This window comes from Phaethon lepturus, unplaced genomic scaffold (assembly GCF_000687285.1).
Source record: "Phaethon lepturus isolate BGI_N335 unplaced genomic scaffold, ASM68728v1 scaffold4310, whole genome shotgun sequence".
NCBI classification, from domain to species: Eukaryota; Metazoa; Chordata; class Aves; order Phaethontiformes; family Phaethontidae; genus Phaethon; species Phaethon lepturus.
Window position 1 is genome coordinate 19,500 of NW_010513875.1, and position 19,559 is coordinate 39,058.

Sequence of the window (19,559 nt, forward strand, 5' to 3'; positions counted from 1 at the left end):
CAGGAATGCTTTAAAGTAGTATAGGGAGTACTTTTCCTGTCAATGACAAACTTGAGGAGAAATTTTAAAATTTAAGTACTTCTACGTGGTGTCTGAAATGTTCTGAAAATTAAAAGAACTACAATCCTTTTCTGCTGATTCCAAAAGTCTGAAACTGAGATGGTAATTTACTTACCACAAAGAATAAAGATGGAAACATGTACTTGAAAACCTCAAATATTTACCACCTAAAACCGTTAACAGAGGATACATTGATGAAAGAACTTAGAACACTTGTGCAGTGTAAAATTGACAATGGTTAAAGTAAATCACCTCCTAATCTGCTTCCACAACTGCCAGGAAAATATCTATAAAACAGATACTCCATCTGAAAGAAGCCCTTTCCATAACCACTATAATCATTATTACAGCAAAATGAAAACTAGTTTCACTTGTACTTTCGTTAGTCTAACATTACATATTTTCTACGGAACTACTGCCACCATGAGTCAAGTCAGACATAAATCCCATTTAGCTTTTCTCAAAACTCACTTCAAATGGCTATGCATCATGAACTTTCAAACTGCTATACAAAGCAAGAGGTTTCTAAGTGCTTAGTTTTTCTCCATTAATTTTAATAATCTGAATTATTAAACAGAAGCATATTTGGGAGAAACAACAGTTCTGACATTATTTTAAAATATTATTGCTTGTACATCTTAAAAGCACATTATGGGTCTTTGCTAATGTCTGATTTTAGCTAATACATTATAGCATAAATAGGTAGGCAGCCACAATTACATCTTCAAAATATTACCCAAATTATAATCTGTTACTTGGAGATGCTATAACTGCAACAAGTAGTTTAACAGCTTCTTAAAATCATTTTAATACACTGAACAGAAGGTACAAGAATTTCAGTATTCAATGTATCAGGGAGTTTAATACTGAGTACAAGTGGAAAGCCACATGCAATTTTAAATCTGTTTTTGTATGGCACTGTATGACAGAAAGGCTTCACTACTAGACAAAGCTCACGCTAAATTCAAGTTCTAGTTACCTTCTCAGTCAACCACAAGCTCCGAAGCCAGCATGAAGACATAAGAATCTGCGCTCATCAACCCTAACAGCTATACTAACGCATACGCTTGAAGAAAGAATAAGAGAACGAGCGAGCCCTATAAACTGCATCTACTACTTTGATGTCTGACACAGTGAAAAGAGCAACTTTTACATGCCATAAAATACAGACACTTCAAGGCAAGAGACAGAGAGAACAAGAAAGGCGTAGGACTAGGCCACATCCAGAAGTCACTCCCATTTGTCAAGAGGAGGAAAGTGTAGACGAATCCAAGCAATCTAAGGCCACCAGTAGTACTGAAAAAGAAGAGTAATTCTCAACATGCAATACCCTGACACAATTTAAAATTTTTTTCCTGCATTATTTTGAAAGCCAAAACAAGACAAGGCAAGGCTGTAAACAAACATACCTTTATAAAAATACACTGGACTAAAAAACCTACTATATAATAGAACCATCATTATTTCAGTAAATATAACTCCCTATTATATGTAGAGAACTAGGGGAGGAGAGAAGGATTGGAAAGGTACAGAAGAGTGGCACAAAACACCACATGCTGACCTCTATCTCTCGGAGTTTGGCACGCTTTTCTTCACTCATTTCTGAATATTTGACTGATGATTTGGATTCAGGCATTTCTTCTTTAATAGGATTGGAATACATGTGTTGCTCTTCTGACTTAGAGCTCTGAGTATCTTCCTCATCTTCACTCTCTTCTTCTTGACTTTACAGAAAACATAGAGATTTAACTGATATATACATATATATTAAGACAATTATCTGTTACAAAATTTACCATCTCTCCTATTTAGTTTCTATGATTAGTTACTGGTTTTGCAATGTTAAGAAAGATTATGTTATGTAAAAGTCTGCAGCTACAAAGCAGTCTCCATCTGCGACACAGTTATCTTAGTATTTTCATTTAATCAAATCGCTAGTTTTTATTACTCAGATAATTTACACTTTTCATATAAACAGTGCAAAACAATTCTTGAAATTTACGATCACCAAATCCATACCTAACTCAGCTACAAAACAAGCCCACTATCTCAACAAAATCTCTTTAAGTGCTGTAATTGGATATAGTAAGTTTTATAAAAGAACAAAATTTACCACACTTTTGCTTTTTGGAGACAAACCCAAGACATGGCAGATATTCAAAATTATATTCCCAGACTGGCCACTAGAGTGCTGCAGTAGTACATGCAATGCAGTAAGATCTTTAAAGCATTACTAATAGATGCTCTCAGTTGTCTAAAGAACAAAGTAAAAAGACTGCTCAAAAACAACAGATGGCATGGAGTCTATTACCATCCAAAGAAACATATATATCAGAACATTTTTCACTGTGTGTGTGTCTCAAAAGCAAAAGGCAGAGGTTTAGATACATTCATACATACCTGACATCAAGATTTCCCAACTGTAAAATACTACTACCTTAGTTCTTACTATCTGACATTAAGTTATCAAATCAGCTTCAATTTAAAAATTATGGCTAACAACTCTACCAAAAGGTGTAATTTATCATGTTAGAAAAAAAATTATGGGGGATGAAAAGTTGATGCACTATAGTCCCGATTTCTATCAATTTTCTTATTTTCCTACTTCCAGAATTTCATTTTTGTTCTGCTCTAATACATACGTATCTCATAGGGAGTTCCTAAGACACTCAACTTTGGAGGCAGAAAATGAATGTTTTAATCAGAATGAAAAAGTATTTACTTTTGAATTTCCTCCTCCTCAGATTCTTCATGTTGGTCAAAAAGCTCCCACTTAGAAGTAGTAACAGCTAGAAGAGACAGTAAGAGAATTTTAACAACAGAAAAAGCTATCAGTCTGAAAATTAGTATTTGTAGATATAATAAAAATTACAATGTGATACAATTTACCAGCATCTAGCACTTAATACAGACCTTCTATTTCATAGAAATACTCAAAACTGCACATTAGCAGAATATGTACATTTACAGAGCTATTCACTTACACTGCGTATCATGTTTCAGTGAATCCTTCAAAAGCAGCCAAGTATTTGTCAGCTTGTAAAATCTTGCCTTCCAAACAAATATTTAGAAAGACTGCCAATCACATACCCAAATTTTTTTTTTTCAATACTTCTCAATGAACTGGAAATTATTTTTAAAAGGTTGGTACGTTATTGAAGTAGAATAACAAAAACAGAATACACTATTTTCTTGACTGAAGTAATAACCAAGAAAAAAAAGTTACAATTGAAAATCCTACTGTATTACTACAGAAATGGTATTAGCACTTTTAAACAGATCAGTTGAAAGTAATAATGAAACAGATTAAGTGACATTAAGCTTTCATTTTACTTAGGGAAGTGTTTTAGTTTAATATATACTTTGAAAACTAACCTTGAGCTTCCAGTTCTGATTCATCCACTGCTTCCCATTTTGAAGGGGCAACTTTAAATATAGGCTCATTCTTTTTTGAGTCTTCAGCTGTATCCACTGTTGGAGAGAGACACAGAAAGATAATTTCCAAAGCTCTTCAAAAGTTCAAAAGTAAAAATCCTAATAGAACAATCAGATTTAACTACTGAAGCATATTATACTGTTTCATTATTTGCAAAGAAAAGAAATTAGGATTTGGAACCTGATGTGCATAACATGAGAGGACACCTACTGTGTCTCTGAAGTAATTACAATCTCAAAGGAGTTTTAAAACTAATTCTTCCTAGAACAAATTGAAATTCATCAATTCAACCTTTTACAAAGCTACATGCCATGCTAATTCTTGGCTGTACTTATAAAAACTACTCGGGGCGGGGGGGGGCGGAGGGGGAGGAGATCATAAAAATTGAAGATTCCATTTGAAAGTAAAATTGAAACATTTCATACAAGGAACTCCATCAAGATCATCATCCAGTGATTTAATTGGGACTCCATCCAGATCATCAATAGGAGCAGCATCAATAGGAATTCCATCCACATCTTCTAGGGGAGCACCATCAAGCTCTTCCTCAATGGGAGCACCATCAAGATCATCAGGTACTTCCTGAAAGCAAGTAGTTGCAAGAAAGTTGTAGAAAGCAAGTGTTTCAAGAACAAATCTATGTTGCTTTTCTTTACTTCTGCATCTATTGATTTATTTCTTTTTAAAGGAGTAGCTTTAAAAATACTTAAACCCCAAAACCCTCAACTTTAATACTTTTTTTCTACGAAGTACAGTTGCTTATACAGGAAAAATACAATATCCTCCTATAAAAAATTATAAGCAAGAACATGGAATTGTCCACGTTGCCCACAACGTACTGGAAGCTTTACAATACCTATATACAAAAGAAGAGATATTAAGCTGAGGTTTACCTCAAAACAAGCCAGTTACAGTCAGATAAATTACACTTCCTACATATGAAAGATTCCCTGAGAACAGTAATCTGAACAACTGACAGAACTAAATGATAAATACACCTACATATTCTAACTTGTTAGGTACAGGCACTGACCTTCATACATGCATATTCACCCTGCTCTACTGCTAACGGAAATAAGCTAACCTTCCAATTATACTGTAGGTCTCCCTCCTGCTGTTCCAAAAGGCATGTTTCCACAGTTACAAATGAACTTATCCCAAACATATGTCCATTTATTAGTGTCCACTGTCTTGATTCTCTTAAATAATATTTATACATAACTGTAAGTGGACTAGTACACATTCACTCAGTGCTAATGGTATTCTAGAAATTTTAAGCATAGAGCTTCAAAATATTGAATTGTTTATATGTCACTATGCAATCTACTAAAACTCACTACATATTCCGTTTAAAATATCTCTTTTTTTTTTTTTTTTTACAGAGGTTAAATGCTGTAGCACAACTATAAACTTAGCAACTTACTGCTCTAACACAGCAAAGATCAAAGTAGAGTACCACCAGCGTAAACAGTCTATCACAACCTTCCTCTCAAACTAAGAAAGCTCAGATGGCTCTATTACATCCAAATTTGACACTCACACAAAAAGGAAATGGATTATTCAGGTAGCCAGATGCCAAGCTATTTAGAACTCTCAGAAATTAAAACTAATGCCTGAAATTCTAACTCAAAATTCACAGACAGATACTACAGAGCATTTACAATACAAACGAATACCTGTCGTTCTGTACTAGTCTTTGTTCTCAAATGGTTTCACAATAGAACTGCACCACAGCACCTAATCTACAAGCAACAAATGCATAGATTTAACAGTATTTGCATCTGAAAATATGTGTTACACCTGTATTTAAGGTGTATTCACCCTAACAGAGATATCAAAATAATCCTTGCCATACCTATTTTATATTTATATGCTTTCCCTCACCATCTGCTAGCATCACTACCAAGGTCACTTACCTCCGTTTCTTTATCTTCCATGATATTTACAAGCCCCAAGAAAATATTCTGTAGTTTGATCAGAAATGGTTCTGGATAGATCGCCCAGTCCTCCCATGCTCGGAAGCATGTCATTACCCGTTGCTAGAAGCAACAGAAAAAAAACCATGTTAACAGATTTGTATTAAGAAACTTTAAGTGATCTGAAATACACCACAGAGAACTACTACTGTAGACAGATAGTCTTAAGTCGCTCCATACTAGAGTATATTACAGTGACACCATGCTGGGCAAGACTCGTAATTCTACAGAAATATGTATAAAAGAACTACTCTTTAAAAAAAAAAAATCTCATTTGGGTTTCATTTTCCCTTTAAATTCCTGTCACATTATCAAATTTCAGCTGTTCACAGTTCCTATCCAGATAGTAAATTTCATTCTGCCCAGATGTTTATAGCAGGTGTCTCTACTAAACGTAACAGAAGATATCTTTCCCTTTGTAAAATAAAATAACTAAAATTAATACTGGCTTATTCATCTTATTGAACTGAAATTGTGTTCCTACTTTCATTTTTTGTAGAAGCGAAATATATTTCAAATCATGGGCTTCAGGTCAAGCTTGATGCATTAAATGTGCCTGGAGATTTAGATTTTTTAAAAAAATCTACTGCCTGTCTTTACCATACAATTAATAAACACTTTTGAAGTAGTAGATAACTAAAATTGATTCTCAATCTAGAGCAATTGGGAGCAGAGAGGCAGGACAACCAGGATAAAAACCTTAATACAGAAAAACTAACTACACTGTAAGCTTTGTATTTAAAGCTTCTGATTTAAAGGAAAAAAAGAAATGTAAAAACATCTTTTAGGCAGGAGAAGGGTAAGTTAGGCTGACCATGAGAATGGTAAGAAGCAAAGCACTGTCTCAAAAGTCACTCTCAACTACCCATGGTCAGACTGCTTATCAGACCTCAAAAAATAAAGTCTAACTGTAACAAAAATGTTTAGAAGGCAACTTTATGCTGTTATGTCCAGTAGTTTCTTTCCACACCGACCTGCCCAAATTTATTTTTGAAACTGAAATACAGGTGGTCCAAAAATAATCAAAAAGCTAGAAGACCTTGTTTGCAATTACTAGACAGATATCCTCTCAACTCCACAACCATGCATCTAGCGGTACACTTCAGCCGTTAGATGCTAATTTTCTTCCTTAATTTCCAGGCTATCTTTACAAGAGAGAAAACGTCATTATTTAAAAAACAAAAAAAGGCTTAATTAGGAAGCTTGAGGTTTAAACCACCTATCATAGTATGCAATCTCTTGTGCAGGAACAGCTCTTTATTTGACTTCTATGTCATGTAAATAACGATGAAATACATACCTTGAAATTTTCAGACTGTAAATGGCCTTGTATTGTACGGTAAGTAGCATTGAGATCAGAGAATATCTGACATAATTTTGTTTCAAAACTAGAATTAAACATATACATTTCTTTAGTTAAACTTTGTAATATATGTTTTCTGGACATACATAATTCACGAAAATACCTGGGACACAGGACTCAAAAGTACAAGGTTCTGATCCCTATAGTAGCCATGAACTGAACTATAAAGCAAATATGATTACTATATATTAAGTCACCTTGGACAACAACAGAACTGTGAAGGGAGATCTTCACATCTGCTGCAGTCTCTTTATACAGCCTGGAAAGATTGGAGGAGGATAAGAGGAGTTTTACAACCTTACATACAACAAAAGAATTGTCTCAAAATTCAATTTGTATTTTTAAAAAATTCTTAGTTATGCTTCTATCCTAATTTACTGAATGAGGCCCTCAATGAAAGCACACTGAGTAACAGCTGCCTAGCTTCCCTTGAGCTCCTCTCAATGTGCAAGGAATAAACTGGCACAGGAAAGACACTCTGCAACATGAAACATCATTTGCAGTCGCTAGCATTTTGTAACACGCTGAATATTCCCCATCATGCTACCATAACATTAGAGGGACTCCAGGAAGTGGACACAAATATCTAAATAGGACAAAGGTACTCTCCCTTCGACATTCTTCCTAAATTCTACTCAGCACCTTAGAAACAAAGCATATAATCTACTTATGAGTTCTCCAAACTTGATGAAGAATTAAAAAACACCTTTTAATGAAAAAATTTCTATTTAGAAAATTGACTTCTTCATACTGATTATTTGCTATACCATACCTTGAATATTATCTACAGGCTCCCCCTCTGTAAAGAGGCACATAAGTTATTCTCGCCTCTATGAGGTTCCATGCAAGTGGTCCTTTGCATAGAGCATATACATTTTTTGCATGACAAAGCAATCCTATGCACTAATATGCTACATCTTTTACTTATATCTCTTTGCATGAAAATGTACCATCAATGTTGTAACAGTATCCTCATAGAAAAGTGTGAATTTCTCTACAGCCACATGTATCCAGCGATGTACAAAACTGAATATAAGGATACATATATTTTTTAATCATCAATCACCTAAAACATTATACTTACAATTTCCTATAGTAGGAAGCATTGGCAACTTTAGCTGAAGAGTTGTATAACACATCGGATACCAGATATAATCTCGCTATCTACAATAAAGAAAGTTCAAAACAAGATAACTCTAGAGTTTAAATTACCCTGAAAATATATGTATTTTTCCAGAAAGAATACAAGATATTTTAAACTATCTAGAAGTATCAAATTAGAACTAAGTGTAACACAGACATATTGTTAATAAACATGCTACGAGGCAAGGAGCCCCCGGTTATGCTACAGGGTACTAGCCACTGTAACATCGTATTACCTAGTATCACAAAAGGACAGATCACAGCATTCCAATTTTTATTTCCTTGTCTGAACAGACTATTGTGCTGCTTTCAACTTCACAGTAAGGCAGATTATTTACAAGCAGGTTCAGAAAAAATAAAAATATATTAACAAAATCCTACAGGAAACAAGCATACTTAAATGCAAGCCCATGCTTTAGTACAAAACCTCTATGTTACTTCAAACTCATGAAATAATCCTTATAAATTATATACACATGCTGTTAAGTGAGCTCTTTCCCCAAAATAAAAGATTATACAAAACCTCCACACCTTCTTAGGAAGAGGAGTCTTCAGAATGGACAATGATTCTGTAATGCAGTCTACAATTTCTTCAGCAGCTTCCGCATTATTTAGACAGAAAACCATTGCATCACCAATATCATTCTTCCGTGGTGTTAATCCACGCAGAATTTCCTCTAATTTGTCCCTCTGTCTGAAATATCAGGAATTTTAATACTTTCAATTAAAAATTAAAAATACTTTGGGGAATTTCCATTTAATGACATTTTTTATTTTTACATCTTTAGGATAAAAACAATTTTAAATATTTTTATATTCTGTTGCCTGAGTCTTTTCAGTGACTCATGAACATATGCATCTACATTACATAAATAAAGTGCAAAAAATTCCCACTCAAGTCCTGACTACATACAGAAATCAAGGAAAAATAACTTGAGAAATACCTTATGCAGCAGATCAGTATCTCTACTAAAGTAATTATCCTTTGGGATTTAGTTTAAGCCTAAATCAAAATGGATAAATCTAAAGCATGCAAGTAATTTCTGCTGTGGAATAAGAAACACTAGATTCAGAAAGCTAGTAAGGAGCAATTATTTCAGGTTTTCCTTGACCTTGATATATAGAGAACACTCTCAAAAGAGTATCTTTTTGCGCCTTTCAAAAAGAAGATAAAAAATACATTCTGTATTAAAACCTCAAAAACCATAACTGGTATCATAACTACGATGAAAAGTATAAAACAAGAAAAAATTCCACATGCTAAGACGACAGTTGGAACAATAACAGCAAAATTAAGAAAATCATGTATTTCCACTACCACAGCCATCCCCACCACACTTGCAATTCACACCAAGGAACCCTGATGATCTGCCTCTTCCCGCTTATTAACAAGTACTCCAAATTTTAATTTCTGATTAACAGCACTAATAAGTTTAAGATTATAATAACTATTTAGTTCATGAGATCATAACCATGTTGAGAAAGGTGCTACATACCCCCAACAGATAGGAACAAAAAAAGGCAGGGGGGGGAATCTCATCTTCCCAATCCCCTTCAAATAAAGGGTAAATAACAATTGGATTTAAAGGACTCATTGTTCAATGGTGACAAATCTAACCAAATTCAGAACGTATTCAGCACCAAGTACCATCAAAAAGACTAACTGAAAAGCACTGAGGTTAAGAGTTTCTAAGTAACATTATGACAAGGATGACACCATTTTAGGGATGACATATTCTAACTACAAAAAACACAACAGGAAAAAAACAAGCAGATTAGAACAGCACTATAAACTGATGGAAGTTCATACTCTTCCTTAAGTGCACCCTTCTTGTTTGGTTCCTCCACAAAAGCTTCCGTTTCTTGCTCTTCTGACATCCCATGCAAGTATGGATTCAACGGTGGTGGCCTCCAGAATGATCCATTTTTGAACATACGGAAATCTTCTGTCCTCCACTTTGTTGGAGCATCTCCCTACAAAAAAACAGCAGTATTTCTATTTTGGTGTTCTTTTATTTCATTATGCCTGAAGTTATGAATTGTCACTAAAATTCAACTTGCCTGAAGAATTGAATAAAGCTTCCATCTATAATATACATGGGCTGGAGTCTGGTTTTCAAATAAAAACCTAAACCAAAGAGCAAAGAAAAGACAATTATTTAATTGAAGCAAATTCAAAGGAAGTAATAAAAAACATGTAACAAAACCCTGTTCAGAATCGCACCTCAGCTACCAAGTGAACTCGAAGTAACTAAAATCACGTACACCTACAGCACAGCTGTGCAGAACAAGCGCAACTGCTCCACACACATACATATGCAATCTGCAAAGCAGAGTGCAGAATTCCACAAAGGCACAGCATTTCTCAGAAGTTAAAAGCAGAACAAGCAGGCTCAGAAAGAACAACTGTGCAGCCCCACGGTAAAGTAGAAGAATCATCAGTGCAAAGAGTCAGTATCAGAGCAACTGCAACCTCAGCACAAGTGGTGCAGGAGCTCGTAGTTATACAGTTAGGTTGCTCAGATCGAGTACTAAATGACTTGAAGTTTTCCACCATTAAATTGTCTGTCAGAACACTGACAAGATCGGGGCGAGGGGCAGGGGGGGTGGGTGGGACACGGACAAAAAAACAACCCAGTCCATTTTTAATAGTCAGGATATTTTGACCTACACATTTTCTCAACTTGAATGTAAAGATCAAAATGAAGCACTTGAACTTTACTGCAAATAAAACATTTTTAAAAGGTCATTGAGTTATTGAGCATTTCCCTGAAAAAGTTTTTCAGAGACTGGATTTCACAAGAAATTTGGAAACTGATCCTTTTTTATTCCATTATTTCCACAAGAGCTGGAAATTCTGACAACTTCACTATGTCAGCTAAAGTTTAATCCTATTTGCACTGACATCACAGAAAAATGACTCCCAGTTCTTGCTAAAGGTTAGAAATTAGGCAGACTGGACTTTACACTGAGTTAGCCTGTCTGGTTGGGCTGGGGGTTCTTTTTTAAATTGTGTGCTACCACTTCCACTCATGACTTTGAATCCCTCAGAAGAGTAGGCATTAAATGTAATTTACTTATTTTTATATATCTATTATATATGTACAAATGTATTTTGTAGTGTGTATATAATATTTTATTTATATGCACTCATTAGTAAGAACTGGAATAAAAGTACAGTCTCCTTCATAAAAAGATAGCATAAGCATTCATACAATTTGTAAAATTTAAATCTGCGCATGAAGATCGACACACTAAAAACAACTCTTATTAGTATTTCCAAAATGTGAAACATTAGCAACGGTGAAAACAGTTAGCACTACTTCAAATTGAAGCAAAGTAATAAGCACCTGAACATCGGATTGTTGATTTCTCGGTTCATGATCATGGCTTCAAACATAGGCCCCTCCCGTACCACAAACTCTATCATTCGATGTATCAAAGCGAGCAAATTCCTACAACAACAACACAGTTAAAGAAAAATTGATTCAGACCTAACACTATAAACTACACTCCACCTAAGATACTACAACTGTGCAGGAGATTATTTTGCTGTATTGTTAAGAAAACTGTATAAAAGATAAGGTAACATGGAACATATTATAGCCTTGCATCATAGACACGGGCATTCTAAAATAAAAACATGCCTAGGAGTGGTGGAGTAAGAATCTGAGAAGAGATTTCATTCCTGAATTTCCACGGCTTAGCCTACAACCATCTCTTCTTTAGTAAGAGCTTAATAGTCTTTACGCATAAAAATGGGCAACTGAACACCAAAGTACAATTAACTATCAAAAACTAAGCCCTCATCTAAATTGTCTAGAACTAATACCAAAGTGTTAGCTAAAGTTCTACAGAAGAACAAGTGGCTGAATATTATGCTCAAAATTATACACATACTTGTGAATATTCAATAGAAACTGCATTCAGCTTTCAAATTATTCAAGTATGAAAAGAAAAGCAAATAGCTGCCTTGATGCCAAACCAGGCAATGGTTTTATTAAATTTAGATCCTCTCTTTTTGGTCAAAATTAACTACAGGCATAGAACAAAACTGCCCATCACTTTGTGTCATACCATCCAATGTTTCCTCCCTCATACACTTAAGTGAATCAAATCACAATTTAAAAAAAATAAAAATCTGTGTTCGTTTCGTTCAGCACTACATCCTGAGACAGGCAAGAAACAGATGTGAAGCGCACATTTTCAAGCCACATCTGAAAATGCAGAGCCACTTTTAAGCATGCTAACAGGAGACAGTCATATAAGCTTTAGAAAGAATAATGATCTTAAGTTTCCAACCTTTCAGAGTTTTTTTGGAAACAGGATGCTGAGTTTTCAAATATAAATTACCTACATATATTAAAAGCTTCACAGCATATGTCCTTTGCATGTGATGCAAACAAAAAAAAAAAAAATACAGACTTCTACATTTTTTTTTAGTTTATTTTCTTAGATGTAACAAATGGATATTGGTTCTTTACATGTATCTCACTAGATTTCCTTTTACCAATCTTCTAATTATTAAAATTCAAGAATTGTTACATTGAATAGCTGCAGAATTTTCTATTCCTTCTGAGTAATGAGATGATTATTTTCTACCATAAGTATTCAATGTTCTCCCACAGATATAGAGCACTAGATAAAAAAAAAATCAACTTAAAAACATAGTAATAAGAACCTGCCCCTGCATCTGCAAACTTCGCCAATGTTACTTTATACCAGCTAGCATTAAATCTACATTTGCCACCTGTATTACACAAAAAACCAAGCAACTACATACAGCTGAATTTTCCTGTTTGCTTTTTATAATCCTAGAAACTTTGTAAAGAGGATATAGTTTCAATAATTCTGTAGCCATTTTATTTAAAGCAGTGTTCTGAAAGTCTAAATAGCAAGACTGTTCTTGTTATATGAACTGTATTTGAAAACATCAGTAAGAAAAAAAAAATTACAACTAGCTTTCAAGCCTCTGAGCTATTACACCATTCCTTTATTTTAAGGCAAATGCAATGTGATCATTTCTGGCTTCCTGCAGAACCATGCCTTTGGTTTTCATCTAATCTTCCTTTCATCAGGTACAATAAAGTTGCATTAGAGCAGCTTATGCTTGAAGAAGAACATCTGCTTTGAAAAGACCTCAGATGTATGAAAAAAGTTTCAGTACATCTCGTATCTGAAAAGAGAGCGTTATACGCATTTTGGTACCCAAGACATGACTACCTGAAAGTGAGTTTCTCAGAAAAAACTTGATTGTGTAGTCAAGGTTTTCTGTTTAGTAAATGCTAAGTAGTAAGAGATGTTAAAAACCGATACTGAAAATTTTCCAAGGAGAATACTTAAATGTATTATCCCACTGAAGTCAGATGAAATTTTGCATGATGCAATGCACTGTATAATAGTCTTAGCAGTTGTCATTAGCATCTTTGGAAGTCATTAGAAAAAAAGTATTTTCAAATACAATTCAATTAACATGAGCTTTTCTTGTCATACAAGCTTTCAAAATGCTACAGTAAATAAAATGGAAACATTTTTCTCTGAAAGCTAATTCATCTGTAAGCATTGTACAGTTTTACAAGTACTTGTTCTATTACTCAGTACATTTCTCAAATCAAGACTCCTCCTGGTCACCCAAATTATTCATGTCTCTACCTAACAAAAATCGTAGTGTCCTAAAAAGTAATCAAAAATACTAGTGCATTTGCACATCTATTGACAAATATTAATATACTACTATAACTAGCTTCACAAATCTCTGCCTTCCCCCCACACACACGCAAAAAAGAAAAAAGGGACTTTGTGACAATTAAAACAGTGTAGTAAAAAAAGATTATAGTTTTAAGTGCATTATTTTAAAATGTCATTTAGCTTAAATTGGCCAACAAAAAAAAAATTTTCCATTATAATAAAACCACATTTATTGGAGCCGATCGTACCAATGTCTGGTCAAAAACTGTATACTTTCCCAATCCATCCCATGATGTTTTCCTGGTCCCCCGCTGCCGCAGACAGTTCAGCTGGTGTTGCTCACCAAGGCCAATGTCAAAGAGAATTTGGTAATCTTTTGTGCTTATTTACTTTTAAAACAGTGTTGTGTTCCTATGTTTGGGAAAAGGTTTTAGCTTAACTGAGCAAGAGTATACCTAGACTTGTGTGAAGGTAGGAGCACTGATTGGGACCGGTATGTAAAAATACCCTTGCAATATAGAACTATCTTTTCAGTGACCAAAATTATTAACTGTCGCACATTAAAAAAAAAACAGCATAAATCAAAACTGATTTTTAACTGAATTGGTTACAAACTGTACAAGTCAAAAAAAAAAAGGAAAGGAAAAAACAACCCACAGCACCACACTGAAGACAGCTGCATACTGGCTATGAAGTACTCTGAGGACTCATACAGCATCTCTAAGACAAGCTACTTCACCCTGGTTTTCACTAGGTAATGTCATTACCCTGCAACTACTTCTAGTGCCCAAATTCAATGCAAAAGGTAATTACTTAAATTCATCCTCACTAAAAAAAAGAGTTAAGATAAGGACAGGAAGACTGAAAGACACACACATTTCCCTCAAAGGTCATGAAAGAACCATTGCTCAGTCAAGCCATTACCTTTTCCTCAACATCACCATTTTTCTTTAAAATTCCGAAGGGGAAATTTTCTATATTTAGATCAGTAATAATAAAGAAAAACATGTACCTTTCTGTTGGGATAACCACTTTGACTATGGCTTGCGACAGAGTCTGTATATGAAGTCACATCAGATAATAAACATAGAATATGTGAGTATTGTTAACAAGTAACAAGCAAAAATATACATATGCAATGAAAATACTACACATCTATCACAAGTTTTGCAGGCAATCACTGCTGTGAAGTTATAACTAAGCAATTACACAAAATGCAAACGGTTGTGTCAGTGAACCGTAAAGGTTCACTAATTGCAAAGTATCAGAACATTCCTGTCAGAATGTACATTGATGCACTGAATAGGTACTATGGTGAATATAATAAGAAAGGAGTTCTTAAATTTATGAAGACTCTAAACTATTTGACTTGGATCACGTTGGTATTACTTTATGCACAAGTCTTACAAAAAACAGCCCTAACATTTAAGTGTCATTCAAAGAATCAACAAATTCTTAAAAATGTAAATCAAGTTGATTTGTGATTACAAGATACTTACCCTTATCAGCTAATATTCCAGAAAAAGAAAGTTTAAAAACTGACTCCATAAGTAGCATAAAATACTTACTCAATGTCCAGATTAATTACCTTCTACACAAAATACATCAACTCCTCTAGTGCAAAAATAATGCTACCCAAATTAAAACGTAGTATTTTGTCTAAAGAAAGCAATTTAGATACTGCAATTTGGCAGCCAACAAAAGGGGGGGACGTAGGAGAAAAAAATCCAGGGAGCCTGGAGGGGGAAAATGATAGCCAGATTTAAAGCAGCACTAAAATAAATCAAGACCCAATATATTGTACCCTAACACAGACACGAGACAGAGCTTCAGGAATTAAATAGGTTCCCTTGGGCTACAGCAGGGAGCCAGTGAATTTGTACACTAAGGGCCACCAAAGTCAGCCTGAACAATGCAAATCTATGAAGCCATTGAAATACTGTCACAGATGTAGTATTTAACAATGAGATATGGCCCAGGGTACTGTAAGTTACCTTCTCGAAATCTTCCTTGTTTTTTGGTGGTGGTAACATTGGAGCATTAGGATTCTTCAATCTCTCCCTAGGCTGGGCATTAAAAGGCAGTCCTGACGGAGGAGGTGGGAGGGTATGCTCCATCATGGAAGGTGGAATGTATATTGGATGTGGTGGTATAGGTACAGCTTTGCCCCAGCCTAGCTTCATTTCAAACGACATAATCATCTTGCCTGAAAAAGTGTAAGTGGGGAAAAAAAAGAAACACATAACAAAACACCATTCCATTATGAATTGGTTCTGCATCACTCAAGATTTCTCCATACAAATGCAGCACTGAGGTTTACCTGCCATGGTTTACTTTTTGCTTACATTGTTGATTAATGTATCACATCTATCAGACTATATCATGTGCAAATGAAAGTCTATTACATGAAATATTTTATTAATCTTCCCCAATGTACATTTTCGTAAGACTACAGTACGCGATTGCTGTGGGGGCAATTTAAAACATTTTTTTTTAGCACATCAGAATGAACAGAGTAATTTTTAAATTGTATTTCTGCACTTCAATTCTTCAAAATCTTCTTGTTCATAATAGCAGATTTCAAATTATGTCATTCAAAACCAAATGTAATAACCAATTAGAATTCCTACATATTGTAAGCCTACTTACTAGTGGTCCTAGTAAAGGAACATTTTGAGTAAGCTATGCAAGGCCAACCTTTCATTTTCTATGCTTTCTGTCAAAGATGCTGATTTTTTATTCTCAGGCTCTTCCTGAACTGTAAGGACATAGCTTTCTTCATCACATAAGATTATTTTTTCCTTTCCCCGCCCCCCCCAAAAAAAACAAGATAGCCCATATGCAAAATTACATGCCTGGTGTAGTACAGGTACCTCTTCAGTATTAGGAATTTAATGATTATTCAAAAGAACATAACATTTATAACCAATTACTGATGATATCCTGTGCACTAGTTAAATTTATTCACAAAAAAGTTATTGTTGATAAAAAACTACAAGTAATAGATTCCTTCTTAAAATAGTCTGTTTACAGAGGAGAGATTATCAAGCATTACCTCCCACTCACAGGAATTTTACATCTTTACCCACAGCAAAACCCACCAGTATTCCCAGGCCTTGTGTATGCTATAGTTCAATAACTTTCAGCTGCCAGTAGAACAGTCAGGGTAGACTAAAATCACTGCCGGTGTACACTAAAATCACTGCCAGTGTACACTAAAATCACTGCCAGTGTACTATCTACTAGAGTTACAGCACATCTATCACTAGTCTGATAAAACAACTTGAAGATATGCTTACAGTTACTCTTTAATATTCCTACAAAGATAATTACAATTCCAAACTGAGAAATCTGTTTACCATTTAAATTCTTTAATGCTCTTTCAGCATCTCTCCTGTTCATAAAGGCAACGAAGCCACAATTTCTTTCTCTTGCTCTTTCTTCATCAGTTCTTGGCCACATAATTTTAACACTCGCTAATGGTCCAAAGCGTCCAAATTCTTGACATAACATCTCTTCATTCATCTGCATGAAAAAAGGTAAAAATTAGAAATACGGTAGCAAGATGTTAAGATACTCATTCACATTATTGTCCGAATGTCAGGATTTTATTTTTTTTAGTTTCTTGAAAAACAACGTTTCATTGATACCACCCAATGTGTTCTACTGCAAAAATAACATTTTTTTAAAGTGCATTTTAAACTGAGCACACTCAAGTTTGAGATATGATCCACCTTGCACAGAGATACCCATGGAAAAATAAATTTTAAATGAGCATTTCTGCATTTAGTAACTGATAGTCTAAACCTTAACTTTTACAGCATTATGTACAGAGCATTTACTCAAATGAATACTGCCTCTACAGACACCAGTTGCAGCTAGTGTACAGCTTTAAATGTATGTTTATTGTTTAAAATAAAAAAACAGGGAAAATTGCCACTGAAAAAATTCAGCTGGACCCAAACACTCCAACACTGCACGTTGGTCCTTGGCTCCAAACTTACTTGAGGATTAATATTTCCAAGATACAAATTTGTTGTGCTTGGATCTCCAACATCATGTGACCCTGGTGCATAATCATCCAGTACTACAATGATGGAGGAAAAAAAACAAACAAAAAAGAAGTCATAATCCTTGCTATGCATTTAAGTGACAACATAATATTGAATGAGAAAGGAATCTATATTACCACCAGATGATCTGTTTCTTCTTGAAGGAGCATCCACTGAATAAACAGAAGAAAGACATATATAATTTAGTCTACAAATTCTGCAGCCCAAACAAACATAAAAAATAACATCTACTTACTTGAACGACGCTGGCCATCTGAATCTGACTGGGGTGGTTCAAAACGACTCAATCTACCTTTTGTTTTATGTCTTTCATCACGTTCCTCTTGTATTCTACAAAACAAGTTTAACATAAGTAACAATATCATTTTGAGGTTTTAATTCTAAAATTTTCAATTAATTTAAAAAATATGATAGTTTTTAATACTAAACAACAGGCTTGTTAAAAATTTCAAATTGCCAGTATGTTTGAATTTCTCGTTAATCAACTGGAATATAGCCACCAGAATTATTCCAGCTGCATGCTTCCTCATTCATACTGTCAGGGTATTTTAATCTCAAGCAGAATTGACTTGGTTTGAGAAGCAGTTCACAAGACCAGAAGTAAGAATTTTGCTCTGAAAAAGTGACCGGAATTCCACATCCAACTGCCAGAGATCCACTGACTGTGCAGGTAACTTTTCAAGATGCACACAACTCCTTATTGCCTATTTCTCCTCCCACCTTTTCCAGGCTTGATACATGTGGGCTGTCACCTTGTAGGGTGACAGACACCCCCATATGACCATTTCCAGAATATACAGGACCCCATCTCAGTTCATACCTCTGAGGATAGTAGTCATACAACTAATACTCATACGACTAACTATTTGTCTCTTTGTAGTTTTGGCCTTAAATCCTGGTACAAAGATATTGTGTACCAGGAGTACAAGGCTGTCAATTCAATTAATTTCCATCAACTAACGAACAGACAGCAATGAAGTTCAGACACTACTTACAAGAGCCATTTATGGATTTATAATGCAATACCTATTCTTTTATAATGCATACAGATTATTTTGTTTTCCATCTCTAACATCAGGGCAAATATATGGCACTCAATACATGTGCTGCTCTTTCTTTTATATTATACATTCAAAAGTGCAATAATTTGCTTTTTGAAGCATCACTCAGCTTGTTTTTAAAATTATGCAAGCTGAAGTACATCTCTAAACTTTAATTACAAGTCTTATTTCTGTATTAATACAAAAGCTCAACCTCATACTACAGTTCCTCCATATAGTTTTAAAGACACTGACAAAACTTCTTCTTCCCAAGCCTGATACACATTTCAATTTGCTACCAATCTCTTTGCTACATTCCCATAAAGAGAAACATCAACAGCAAAAACCTGAACATCCTCATCCATTACAATACCTACTTTTCTTGCTGTATCTTCACTAACTTTAACAATGCATGGGACCCTTGTTAACAAGTGTTCTCATTTACAGGCTCACACTCGCCAACTAAGAATGGAATTGTGTCCCAAGTTCCACTTGTAACATACTGACACTAGCTGTCAAAGAAACAAACACAGGTTTCCGGTTTTTATCCTGGTAGATGGCTGGTTGATTCAATCATCAAGGCTTCTATTCACACTTAACTGATCCAAAAATCATCTTAGGTAGCTTTGGAAACATAGCCAGTCACTCACTCACAGAATCACAGAATCACTAGGTTGGAAAGGACCTTCAAGATCATCAAGTCCAACCATTAGTCCAGCACCACCATGTCCCCTAAACCATGTCAGCGTCTCATCCACACATTTCTTGAACACCTCCAGA

General features: G+C 34.7%; 1 protein-coding gene across 1 annotated transcript in view; it reads right to left on the reverse strand.

Annotated features, from left to right (window-relative positions):
• The window catches only part of U2SURP (U2 snRNP-associated SURP domain containing), a gene marked incomplete at its 5' end in the record, with an annotated part of 29,500 nt that extends 11,431 nt beyond the window's left edge, over positions 1-18,069 (reverse strand). The window contains 17 exons of the mRNA XM_010291198.1: positions 1,622-1,784; positions 2,783-2,849; positions 3,436-3,531; positions 3,922-4,078; positions 5,413-5,535; positions 6,773-6,860; positions 7,920-7,999; positions 8,510-8,672; positions 9,789-9,952; positions 10,040-10,106; positions 11,329-11,433; positions 14,679-14,722; positions 15,661-15,872; positions 17,026-17,191; positions 17,671-17,753; positions 17,856-17,891; positions 17,975-18,069. Of these exons, the coding sequence (XP_010289500.1) occupies positions 1,622-1,784; positions 2,783-2,849; positions 3,436-3,531; positions 3,922-4,078; positions 5,413-5,535; positions 6,773-6,860; positions 7,920-7,999; positions 8,510-8,672; positions 9,789-9,952; positions 10,040-10,106; positions 11,329-11,433; positions 14,679-14,722; positions 15,661-15,872; positions 17,026-17,191; positions 17,671-17,753; positions 17,856-17,891; positions 17,975-18,069 (1,909 nt within the window). The remainder of the gene's footprint in view (positions 1-1,621; positions 1,785-2,782; positions 2,850-3,435; positions 3,532-3,921; positions 4,079-5,412; positions 5,536-6,772; positions 6,861-7,919; positions 8,000-8,509; positions 8,673-9,788; positions 9,953-10,039; positions 10,107-11,328; positions 11,434-14,678; positions 14,723-15,660; positions 15,873-17,025; positions 17,192-17,670; positions 17,754-17,855; positions 17,892-17,974) is intronic.
• Positions 18,070-19,559: the final 1,490 nt, after the last annotated feature.